Genomic DNA, 12837 nt, shown 5'->3' with positions numbered 1-12837 from the left:
TGCTTGCTGAGGACCCCCGACTAATTTAGCTGTGGCCATATCTTGGAATTTGATGCTGTGTATAATCAAGACTCACTGAAAAGCAAACTATAAACAGGCAGCAACCTGAAGAGCTCATCAAATGACTATCATTATCAACCCATCCAATTGTACACAGAGGGAGAGGAGAATGAGGCCCTTCTGCTAGGTTTATCTGGCACCCATCGCTATCCATGTCTGACACACTGCAATGCCAGCCATACATAGTCACCAAACATATGGAAGCCACTGCATTGGACCCCCGAAAAGAAGGAAGCAGCTGAGCTCCCTGGATGGCTGCCTAACCTCTTTGCTTGCGGGATGGTGGCTCAACCCTGACCTCCTCATGATGGCCTACTGTCTCCAGTCCTCCCTGCGCAGCTCTGGGATAAAGCTGACCTGCTGCCATGAGCAGGTCTACCGACAGGGAAGATTTCGCTTTGCTACCATGCAGTCCCCGAGCACCGTACTGCCCCTGATTAAAACAGATTAGGGAAAGCCTGTTGGCTAGCCCACCGGAAAAGGCCAGGAGTAGGAATGGGGGACATGGCCCTGCCCTCATTCTCCATTGCACTCAAGGAGGGACAGCTCAGGCCTTGTATCAACGAAAACCTCTCCCCATACCAGAAAAAAACCTGCCGGGGATGTGCTTCCAACCCCTGCATGCAGCCCTCAACGTTGGATGCGTGACTGACCAAACTGCTGAGCACCAAGATAAAAATATCATGCGGCTCAGAAGCACACCACCATCTCATGGAACCCATGGAAGCGCTATTGCTCACATAGTTGTCCATCCCAGCAGCCTGCTCTGTGAGTGGAGGGAGGGAAGGGGTCTCCCAGATGATCGTGGCAGTCTGCACACTACCCATGGCCAGCAGCAAGGGCCACATTGCTCCAGGGCAATGGGGTGCCAAAGCCATCCAGGAGGGGGAAAAGGGGAGCAAGTCTGCCTGCATTATTGGGGGGTTTCCTCTCTGCTTGGAGAGGGGCCCCCAAGTCCAAGCCATGGGGGAGGGGGAAAACATGGGGCAGCGAGTCTGCCTGTTTGGATGCCCCACCCTCTCTCACCCGCATGTGTCCTGAAGCTAATGTTCAATGTATGTCTCCAAATCCAGCTTGCATCTCAAGACGTGCTTCTCCGGTGATACGCGGATAGGAGGCAGGAAAGGATTGCATGCTCCACCTTGTGGCTGCTCTGCACTCGCTCAACCTGGAGGGAGGAGAGAGCAACAAACCGATCCCCTGGAAGAGCTGGGAAGAGAAGGCACAAACTCAGCAGCAGCAGGGGGTGGGTTGGGGGGTGGGGCAGTAACTGCAGGAGCTAACCCACCCCTCCTCCAGTACACTGAGGACCAGCACTCTCCAGCTAGCAACTACAGAAGGAGACCCCTCTCCGCTGGGTGATAGGAGCGAGTGGGGGGGAGAAGGCCTGTACTTGCAGAGCTGGAGGCCTGCCTCACCCGATGCTGCGCAACTGCTGCACACTTATGCCCCAAAAGCACCGCTGGGCATCTCCCATTGCCAGACGTAGTAAGATGGAAATGAGTCCCCAAACCCACATGAGGAGAGTGTCAACATAGGGAGTGGAAACCTGCTTGATATGGTACAGCAAAGATAATACATAATAAAAGGGGTAAGAGAGACTTGGCCTGCAAAAAACCACCACAAGAAGAGGACGGTGGGCAGGCCACCCCACACCTATGTTGTGGTTGCCAAACCACCCCACCCCCCCCCAAGCTCACCCTGCCTACCTGAACTCCCATCCCTCCCCCACCCCCTCCTGAGGCCCTCCTCTCTATGTCCAGAGGCAGAGCACCACCCCGATTGTGGGATGGGTCAGCTCCTTTTCTCTAGCATCTTGGTTAATGTAGGTAATTAAATGGTTCAAGAGCATTAATTTATCCCAGCCTTCTTAAAGATTAGCCATATAATTAAGTACCTATTGTAGTGCGGTAGGAACTTCCCCTTCACTAAGCAAAGCATTCACAATTTCCAAAATATGGATTGCTAATGTGTCCTTTAAACTGTGAATCAACCATGATGAGCAAGTATCAAGGCTTCTGTTCCTGATATTTACCCAAGAAAACAGGAAGTTTGTTCAGTCTTAATAAATCCAGAATCGGTCTCAAATGCTGGTGTGGGAGAAATTCTCGCTGAGCTCCCTTCAGATAATTCTGACTTTTATTCAGCTGAGTGATTCGATCTGAAGGATGCATACACACACATCCCCATTCAGCCCCCATACAGCAAGTTCCTCAGCTTTGTGGTAGACATGCACTATGACTGCAGAGTCCTCCCCTTTGACCTATCAGTGGCCCCAAGAGTAATTGCGAAGGGCTTAGTGGTAGCAGGAGCTGCTCTATGTCAGCAGGGTGTCTGCATTTTTCCTTACCTAGACAATTGGCTAGTATTGAGCTCATTCCCGCCGTGAGTTCTAAAGTCACTCGATTATTGGTGTAGTATTTCATATCGGTACTTTATGCCTATACCTGCCATTCAAGTGTTTGCTTCAACTCTAAGCATTGTGGAAACCATCATCTGCAGTGCATTGTGGAAGTGCGCATCTCTGCAAAACTGATATGGCAACCCTGGTGCTTCTGTTTTGTTCGGTTTTTGGGGGTTTTTTTATGAATCAAAAATGCAATCAAAATACCAGAGAAACCTGAAACAGGCTAGGCTTTGCAGTTTAGATCAGATTAAATACATTTTTGTGTCTTAGTGGTAAAGAGAGACCACTGCATTTGGAGAGACAGAATGTAAAATGTTCTGTAGACCACCATGCACATATTGACTCGTTTTGTTCATTTATTTGTTGTGCTTGTACCAGGCAACTGAAATACTTTTCTTTCTTTCTTACTTTCCTTTTGTTGTTCCAAAGCATTTGTAGTGGAATTACTGCTGCATCATAGATCAGGCAGCTAATTTTATTTTCCTATTTTCTTTTTTTTCTATTAGATTAGTTAAAAGCCAAAATCTATTTTATTTTTGCTGACCAAGCTAATAGGTTTCCTAAATGCAGTGCTGCATCATTCACTGGAGTCGAACAAAAGCATGTCCTCAAAATACCTCCAACAGACTATTTGTCTGGGTCCCAGAGGTTCTGCACATTTGCTTATTTTGTGGTTATCTACACTGTTGATGAATTCCAAGGGGGGGTACTGTCAGAGTGAATAATGGAGGCCATCAAGACTGCCATCACAAACATTTGATGTTTGTCAGATAATCAGCCAGTAGAAGACAGAAATCTCACATTTTCATTACCCATTCAGACTCAGCACATATAAGATCCTTCCACAAACACATTTTCCAGCGCTTGGAAAACTTTATAGGTCTTTTATCTGACACAAATGTATGTTATATTTTGGAAGCCGAAAAGAAAAGCTAAATTGTCTCTGAAAGCGAAATGTTCCTGAATCAGGAATTTTCAGGGTGAGAAGGCATAGTAAATTTTTTGATTGCATTAAAATGTTTTATGGGAGGCTACAGTAAATCAATGTACTTTTTAATCAACAGATGTGATTGCACTCCTGGATATGTGGGTGAACACTTGTGACATTGACTATGACGATTGCCAAGAGAACAAATGTAAAAATGGAGCACAGTGTACCGATGCAGTAAATGGGTATACGTGTATCTGTCCTGAAGGATACAGGTGAGAATGACGATGAATATTGTGGAAAATCGTGTAAGTGGGACTTATTCAGGAAGCTCCTTGACCTAGTTTTGTACATGCCTGTCTATACCAATTTAAAAGCTTTAAAGAAAAAATTGTAATCACCAAAGAAACAGAAGGCAATTAGCTTACTTCCTTATTTTATTATCTGATTGTGTGCACACAGACAATACAGGACATCAGCTACGACCTAAGATATGAGAGCTCTGAGTGAGGCAGCAACAATTCACACCTTATAAATGATCTTAACAGTGATAACAAGCACTGGACAAATAATGGTCAGCATATCTTGCTGTACATGAATATCTAAAATATTTTAGCAATATTCATTGAATTCCAAGAACTTAATTCATTGTAACTAATACCTCCATATATGGTTATGCATCTGTTACTAAAGATTATATAAATATATAATTCCTAGCATGCTATTGATACGTCATTTTCAATATTTCTGCCTTTAGCTGTTTCTAGCTAGGCCTAAAAGCGCAGTCTCAGTCCTTATGACAGCAGTTAGCATACCCTAATTAAGGATTTCAAGCTGAAAATCCAGACATTTACCACAATATATGAAATAATACAATACCATTGGGTCCATTTTAAGCCACTATGTGGCTCAGCTAGTTAGCCAGATATATTTAGTGGTACAGTTGTGCCACTGAATATAACCGGCTGTCTTAAAGTTAGCCAGTTATGTGTAACCAGCTTTCTCACAGGACAAGCAGGATGGTTGTCCTCACAAATGGGTGACATCGAGGATGGAGCCCACCACGGAAAACTTCTGTCAAAGTTTAAACAGAACTTTGACTGGCCCCTACTGGGCATGCCCAGCAAGGCACTGACCCTGCAGCCAGCAGGGGTCTCCCTTCAGTCTTCTTTTTTCCGCGCAGCAGTTGCCACGCGGTGAAAGGAGCTCTCTAACCACGTTCCTGACAGGAATTTGGAAGTTAATTTCCTAAGAAAATTTGCCCCTCAGGGGTCTCCCTTCGACAAATTTTTAGTCATCTTACGGAACCCGGTAAGTTTTTTGCCTTTTTCCATCGACTACTGTCGATTTTGGCCCTTGAGGCCTGTTGGCACTTACCGATCCCCAGCCTAAATTTTGGCTTCAGGCCATGGCAACGGGGTTCCGCCGTTGTCCGGATTGTACCCGGACTATGTCCATCACAGACCCCCACAGGGTTTGTGTAATGTGTTTGGGTAGTGAGCATGATGTCCTGACTTGCACCAAATGTGCCTTAATGACACCCAAGGGTCGCAAAGCCAGGATGGAGAAGATGGGGCTCCTCTTCCATGCACCCACCCCAACGCCATCGATAGCATCGACGTCATCGGAACCGGCACCGTCGAAGTTGTACCATCATCATCAACCCTCCGGTGACCGTCCGCCATCGATCGCTTCTCGGCCGTCGACTCCCGTCCCTTCCCCGGATGGGCGAGGGGATCGGAAGGAAAAGCACCGCCATCGACGGCACAAGTCTCGGCCTGTCGAGGATCCACAGCCATCGACCTCTGCTCAAGCCGAGCCACCGACAAAGAAGCCGCGAACAGACCGGACACCCTCCACGTCTCGTTCGCCGGCATCGAGGAAACCCTCACCCTCCCGGGGTGCGGGGGCCGTGATCCCACCGGTTACGGTGGTCCCTCCGGCCCTGCCTCAGCCTCCCTCTCCCGTCGAGCCGGGTATGGTTACCCCTGGTCTCCGGGCAGAACTGGACCGGCTGGTCCAGGAGGCCATCGAGAAAGCGATGAAGAAATTGCAACCTCCATCGGCACAGTCTCCGGCACCGGTTCCAGTGCCGCCCCCGACACCGGCACCGGCTTCGCCACCGAGGAGGGAACCGACCACCGAGCCGTTGATACAAGCGCTAGCACCGCTACTGAGCCGCATGGAGGCGCTCATGACGGCCCTTCCATCGGTGATTCCAGTACCATCGACAACACCACCGTCTCCGACTGGATTTTCATCGGCAGGAGAAACACCGTTCCGGATTCCCCCTTCCGGGGTGGTTCCATTGGTGCCTTCTGGTATATCTCCACCGATATATCCTTCGGTTCCATCCATTCCACGCCAGGCACCGATTCCATCGGCAGCACCGAAGCCATCGATGCCATTTCTGGTTCCACCTACGGCACCGATTCCACCTCTGTTTCCATCGATGCCTTCAGAGCCTCAGCCAGGTCCATCAGGGCTACAAACCCCACTTGATCCCTACGATACCTGGGGTGATGATGATGATACATCTTCTGACACAGATTTGCCTTCGCCACCATCTCCTACAGAGAGTAGAAAAAGATCTCCTCCTGAGGATCTATCTTTCATTAATTTTGTGAAAGAGATGTCAGAAGTTGTACCTTTTCAACTACAATCTGAAGCTGATGACAGACACCAGATGATGGAACTCCTTCAATTTCTGGATGCTCCAAAAATCATCGCTTCCATCCCTATACACCAGGTGTTTTTGGATCTGCTCAAGAAAAACTGGGAATCTCCCTCATCAGTGTCCCCAGTTAACAAAAAAGCTGACTCCACCTACCTTGTCCAGTCAGCACCAGATTTCCAAAAACCTCAACTGGATCATCGCTCTGTTGTGGTTGAGTCCGCGCAGAAGAAGGCCAAGCGTCTTAAGCCACACTCTTCTACCCCACCTACCAGGGACAACAAGTTCCTAGATAGTGTTGGACGGAAAGTCTATCATGGAGCTATGTTGATTTCACGCATAGCTTCATATCAACTTTACATGACTCAGTACAACAGAGCCATCCTTAAGCAGATGCAAGACTATGCTGACACGTTGCCAGACCAATACCAACCGCAGCTTCAAGCCCTTCTTCACAAGGGATTTGAGGCAGGGAAGCACGAGATTAGGACTGCCTACGACATATTCGATGCTTCCACAAAAGTTTCAGCCACAGCCATCTCAGCCAGACGTTGGGCTTGGTTAAAATCATCCAACCTTCGCCCAGAGGTTCAGGATCGTCTTGCTGATTTACCCTGCTTAGGCGATAATTTGTTTGGAGAGCAAATTCAGCAGATTGTGGCGGAGTTGAAAGACCACCATGAGACGTTGAAACAACTCTCATCTGTCCCACCTGAGCTGACCTCCAAGCAACCGCAAAAGAAAGACTCTAAGAAGTCATTCTTTCGACCACGCCGTTATTACCCTCCATCGGCCAGGCCTCGTCCAGCTCGATCCTCTACTAGGCCTCAGCCGCGTCAGCCTAGGAAACAAAGGCCTACTGTAGCCCCTCCTCCTGGGCCTGCGGCTGGCCTTTGACTCCCCTGTAGGGAACACATGCCAAACCCCTCTTCCGGACATCCCTGTAGGAGGTCGACTGTACCATTTTCTACAACCTTGGTTGCAGATCACCTCAGATCAGTGGGTGCTAACAATTATCGCACAGGGTTACCACCTCAACTTCATAACTCTTCCGGCAGACTCCCCGCCTCTTCAAGCGTGGAGTCTATCCACCCATTTGGCTCAATTACAACAGGAAGTATCCCTTCTTCTGCAATCAAATGCTATAGAACCCGTTCCTCCCTCTCAACTGAGGCAAGGGATTCTATTCCAGATACTTCCTAATACCAAAGAAATCAGGGGGACTACGTCCCATTTTGGACCTTCGAGCCCTCAACAAATACCTTCAAAAAGAGAAGTTCAAAATGGTAACCCTAGGCGCGCTGCTCCCTCTGCTACAAAGAGGGGATTGGCTGTGCTCTCTCGACCTCAAGGACGCTTATACCCACATTGCGATCACACAATCCCATCGCAAATATCTGCGGTTTCTAGTAGGCCACGACCATTATCAATACCGTGTCCTCCCTTTCGGTCTAGCTTCTGCCCCACGAGTCTTTACCAAATGTCTCGTAGTGGTAGCAGCATTCCTAAGGAAGGAAGGTGTCCACGTCTACCCATACCTGGACGATTGGCTAATCAGGGCCTCCACCCAACAGATGGCTCAATCCTCCCTAAAATTGACAATTCAAACACTCCTTTCCTTAGGGTTTCTCGTCAATTACGAGAAATCTTGCTTAGTCCCGTCTCAAACCTTATCTTTCATTGGGGCAGACTTGGACACCTTACAGGCAAAGGCTTACCTTCCTCTTCAGAGGGTCCACACCCTAATGTCCCTGGCTCGCCAGCTCCAGTCTCAGAACTCTGCCACGGCTCGCCAGTTCCTCATTCTCCTAGGGCACATGGCATCCTCGGTTCAAGTCACTCCCATGACCCGACTAGCCATGAGAGTAACACAATGGACTCTACGACACCAATGGATTCAAGCTTTTCAGCCTCTGTCCTCCATAGTCACAGTCACACAAGCGCTGCGCCTATCCTTAACCTGGTGGACGACTCAGGTCAACCTCCTTCAGGGCTTACCCTTTCTTCCACCGGATCCGCAAGTAATCCTAACCACCGACGCTTCTCACATCGGTTGGGGAGCCCATGTGGACGACTTTCAAACCCAAGGGTTATGGTCCAAAGAGGAAGCCGAACACCAGATCAATTTCCTGGAACTTTGAGTAATCCGCTAATCGCTCCGCACTTTCAAAGATCATCTCTTTCATCAGATAATCTTAATCCAGACGGACAACCAAGTGGCCATGTGGTACATAAACAAGCAGGGAGGCACAGGCTCCTTCCTTCTGTGTCAGGAAGCTGCGCAGATCTGGGCGGAAGCCCTCTCCCACTCCATGTACCTCAGGGCCACTTACCTGCCGGGAGTAGACAATGTATTGGCAGACCAGCTGAGCCGTGTCTTCCAACCACACGAGTGGTCACTCGATCCTCTGGTAGCGACCTCTCTGTTTCACAAGTGGGGTTCTCCCCGCATAGACCTCTTTGCGTCCCCTCAGAACCACAAAGTGGACGATTACTGCTCTCTCATTCGGAGCCAGCACTCTCGGCCGAGGGATGCATTCTCCCTCAAGTGGACAACCGGTCTGCTCTATGCATTCCCTCCACTCCCTCTTGTGTCAAAGACTCTCGTGAAGCTACGCCAGGACGGAGGAACCATGATCCTGATAGCACCTTACTGGCCACGCCAAGTTTGGTTTCCAATACTCCAGGATCTCTCCATCCGCAGGCACATTCCTCTGGGAAAGGACCCGCATCTGCTCACTCAAAACGACGGATGCCTCCTCCATCCCAACCTCCAAGTCTTGTCCCTGATGGCATGGATGTTGAAAGGTTAGTCCTTCAGCCTTTCAACCTTTCAGATTCCGTTTCTCGGGTCCTGATAGCTTCACGAAAGCCTTCCACAAGAAAGTCTTACTCATACAAATGGAAAAGGTACACATCATGGTGCACTTCTCAGTCCCTTGATCCCCTTTCCTGTCCAATCTCCAAATTCTTGGACTATTTATGGCATCTCTCTGAATCAGGTCTTAAAACCTCTTCTATCAGAATGCATGTCAGTGCGGTAGCCGCCTTCCATAAGGGTATTGGGGGTAATCCTATTTCAGTGCAACCCCTAGTAACACGCTTTCTTAAGGGCTTACTCCATCTAAAGCCGCCCTTGCGTCCTCCGGCCCCATCCTGGGACCTTAACCTGGTTCTTGGTCGTCTTATGAAACCTCCTTTCGAACCTCTGCACTCCTGTGACTTTAAATATCTCACTTGGAAAGTGTTATTCCTTTTGGCTATTACTTCAGCTCGCAGGGTTAGTGAATTACAGGCCCTAGTTACCTATCCGCCTTACACTAAGCTCCTGCAGGACCGGGCGGTACTCCGCACTCACCCTAAATTTTTACCTAAGGTAGTTTCTGAGTTTCATATCAATCAATCCATCATACTACCTATCTTTTTTCCCAGGCCCCACTCCAACTCTGGAGAGCAGACCCTGCATACCCTAGACTGTAAACGAGCTCTGGCTTTTTACCTAGACCGTACAGTTTCCCATAAGAAGAGCACTCAATTATTCGTCTCTTTCCATCCTAATAAGTTGGGACAACCTGTGGGTAAGCAGGCTCTTTCTTCCTGGTTGGCGGACTGCATTTCTTTTTGCTATGAGCAAGCTGGCATTCCTTTTCAAGACCGTGTTAAAGCACACTCTGTGAGGGCCATGGCGACGTCAGTGGCACACCTTCGATCGGTGCCGCTTCCTGACATCTGCAAAGCTGCAACCTGGAGTTCTCTCCATACCTTTGCAGCCCATTATTGTTTGGACAAGGCTGGAAGACAGGACTCCATCTTCGGCCAGTCTGTCTTGCGTAACCTTTTTCCAACCTGATGTACCAACACCCTTCCACCTACCCGGTTGGGTGCGGATGCCCTTTCCCAAATTTCTCCTCACTTATTGTGCCTGCTGCACACCGTTGGATACATTTGGTGCAAGTCGGGACATCCTCAGCTCGGTACTCACCCATTTGTGAGGACAACCATCCTGCTTGTCCTGTGAGAAAGCAAATGTTGCTTACCTGATGTAACAGGTGTTCTCACAGGACAGCAGGATGTTAGTCCTCACGAAACCCGCCCGCCTCCCCGCGGTGTTGGGTTCGTTTTATTTTTACTTTCTAGGCACTGCCTGTAGCTTTGAAAATCAGACTGAAGGGAGACCCCTGCTGGCTGCAGGGTCAGTGCCTTGCTGGGCATGCCCAGTAGGGGCCAGTCAAAGTTCTGTTTAAACTTTGACAGAAGTTTTCCGTGGTGGGCTCCATCCTCGATGTCACCCATTTGTGAGGACTAACATCCTGCTGTCCTGTGAGAACACCTGTTACATCAGGTAAGCAACATTTGCTAATTTTAATAATCCCTATAGTCTGCCCAGAATTAGCCACCAAAGTTAAGCAGCAAACGCTGAATATCGGAATTAGCCCCTTTTGCCACTAATTCCGCTCCTCAGAACACCTCTGTCTGCCCACGGAGTGACACCTTCTTATCTAGTTAAATTCTAGCTGGGTAACTAGTTTAGCCGGATGTGGGCGAATATAACTGGGTAAGCCACTTAGATAACTGTTATGTTAACAGTCTACATGGCTTTTGAGTATGGACCTCTATGTGTACATACATATACATACAAATATACAGATATCGGTACTTGTATGTAATTCCTAATATAAATATTTTTGTATTTGTATTCAGTGGCTTGTTCTGTGAGTTTTTACCACCAATGGTCTTACCACGCACCAGTCCGTGTGATAATTTTGAGTGCCAGAATGGAGCCCAGTGCATTACAAAAGTCAACGAGCCTGTGTGCCAATGCTTATCAGGTTTTCAAGGGAGCAAATGTGAAAAATTGGTTAGTGTGAATTTTGTGAACAAAGAATCCTACCTGCAAATTCCATCTGTCAAGGTCCGTCCTCAGACCAACATCACCCTTCAGGTAAGGAGCTCCTGTTCAGACTGGTTACCTGTTTCAGATCAGTGATAGAAATAAAAAGCAGCAGTGCTCTAGAAAGGAAAATCCCAATGGCTGACATTTTGGGTTTAGAACGAGGCTTTGTTAGGATTTTCTTCTAGGTCAGACTTTGACAACACAATTTGAACTTTTTTTTTCCTTTGTTACCTGCAAGTTCATTTCCTTTACTACTTTCTTGTTCGTATCCATTTAAGAAGTTATCAACTGAGAACTGCAGAGGCATTACTGCCAAACTCAGTGCCTTCTGAGAAGCTATGGATAAGTGCCAAGAAACAATGACCACTCCTTGTTTGTCATCTCCTCCAGAAAATTTGCATTTGCATATTTTCAACCATTGTTCTGAACAAGTGGCGTGTTAGATGTTCATTAGATCTGATAGGTGGGGAGATGTTCTTTAGACCTGATAGTGATCTTAAGGTCATTGGTGTTAAAGCTATAATTGGGGGTGGGGGGGGGGGGGAATGACTAGCTATCACATATGGAAACCTTTTTTCTCTTTCAGAAGTTGGTTTTTTTTTTCCATTGAAATTTTATTAGGTTCACAGATCAAAAGCAGAAAGTGTAAAAGCCAAACATTAACAACATTAGCATTGAGATCACCCTAGTACAACAGTACATACAACTAATCATAAACAACAAATACCCCATCTGCAACCCCTATTTGAGGTAATAACAAATCTGGTGGCCTGTTGAGATGTACAGAGCCTAAAAAGAATATAACATATCACCCCCCCCCCCTCTGCTGATATGGGTCAAGAAGCAAAAAACTTTAATAAACAAAGCCTACCTCCCGGTTATAATGGGATGACATAAAATAAAAGCTAGTAAATTAAATTGCCACCTTAGAGGTTCACCGACCAATATAAGGAGACCACACCTGTTCAAAACTTGCACATAACTTTTGTTTTTGGCAGCAGTGATCTTATGTATGCAATGAACTTGTTCTATCCAATTTATAACATCAACTAGCTGAGGGACCCCAAACTCCCACCACGTTTAACAATTTCACATCTAGCAGCAACACAAACAGAATTTCCTTTTTGAAAATGCAGGGGAGCCAGGTATTTTATAAATATGTGACATCCCTGTACAGACTTTTTCTCTGCTGTCCTAATCCCACCCACTTTTCTCCTGGTAAAAGTGGCGCTCATAGCTATCTGCACTGGGGTGGGGAGGGAATGCAGTTTTCAGACATTTGTATACAGGTAAGCTTGGGAAAAGTATCCTCTGTATTTTAAGTAGGTTAGATAACTCCTACTATGTATCACTTTATAAAAGCAAATAGAAGTCAAAACTGAACTTATTAATTTGCCTGGAAAGCACAGGTAAGTGATACATCATTAACTTTAACACTGGTAAATGTAATTTGGTCTTTTATAAATAGTGTATGTAAATACAAGGAATAATATAGAATGTGTACCCTATCAGGTTTTGAATTTGTGGTTTAGTTGTTTGATCCCTGAAGGAATGCTGATGGTTGGGAAAGGCACACATGGGAGTGGGGTAGATGCCGCACCATTTAGAGAGGAGTGTAATAGAAGATCCTCAGCTACCAAATGATAACAATCAGAGACTAAGAAAATGTGGCAGCAAGATACAGAAATTGTTCCATTTCTTTTGGGTGTCGCTGGCCTGATTTAAAAAAATTTCCAGCTGCCTCTAGACGTGTCTGTGTACATAACACTCTGTGAACTCCAGAAGGAAGCTGTCTTTGGCACAATGTAAGCATTCAGAAGGGCATTAACAGTAAATTTGAGAAATTGAGATTAGACTTGACATACCCTGGTTTG

At 47.1% G+C, this 12837-nt stretch overlaps 1 protein-coding gene across 1 annotated transcript in view; it reads left to right on the top strand.

Annotated features, from left to right (window-relative positions):
* The window catches only part of SLIT2 (slit guidance ligand 2), a 749523-nt gene that overhangs the window by 710877 nt on the left and 25809 nt on the right, over window positions 1-12837 (top strand). The window contains 3 exon segments of the mRNA XM_029590345.1: window positions 3532-3565; window positions 3567-3670; window positions 10771-11011. Of these exon segments, the coding sequence (XP_029446205.1) occupies window positions 3532-3565; window positions 3567-3670; window positions 10771-11011 (379 nt within the window).

This window comes from Rhinatrema bivittatum, chromosome 1 (assembly GCF_901001135.1).
Source record: "Rhinatrema bivittatum chromosome 1, aRhiBiv1.1, whole genome shotgun sequence".
Classification (NCBI taxonomy): domain Eukaryota; kingdom Metazoa; phylum Chordata; class Amphibia; order Gymnophiona; family Rhinatrematidae; genus Rhinatrema; species Rhinatrema bivittatum.
Note: the sequence above shows the minus strand (reverse complement) of the source record. Positions and strands in the feature narration are given on the sequence as shown.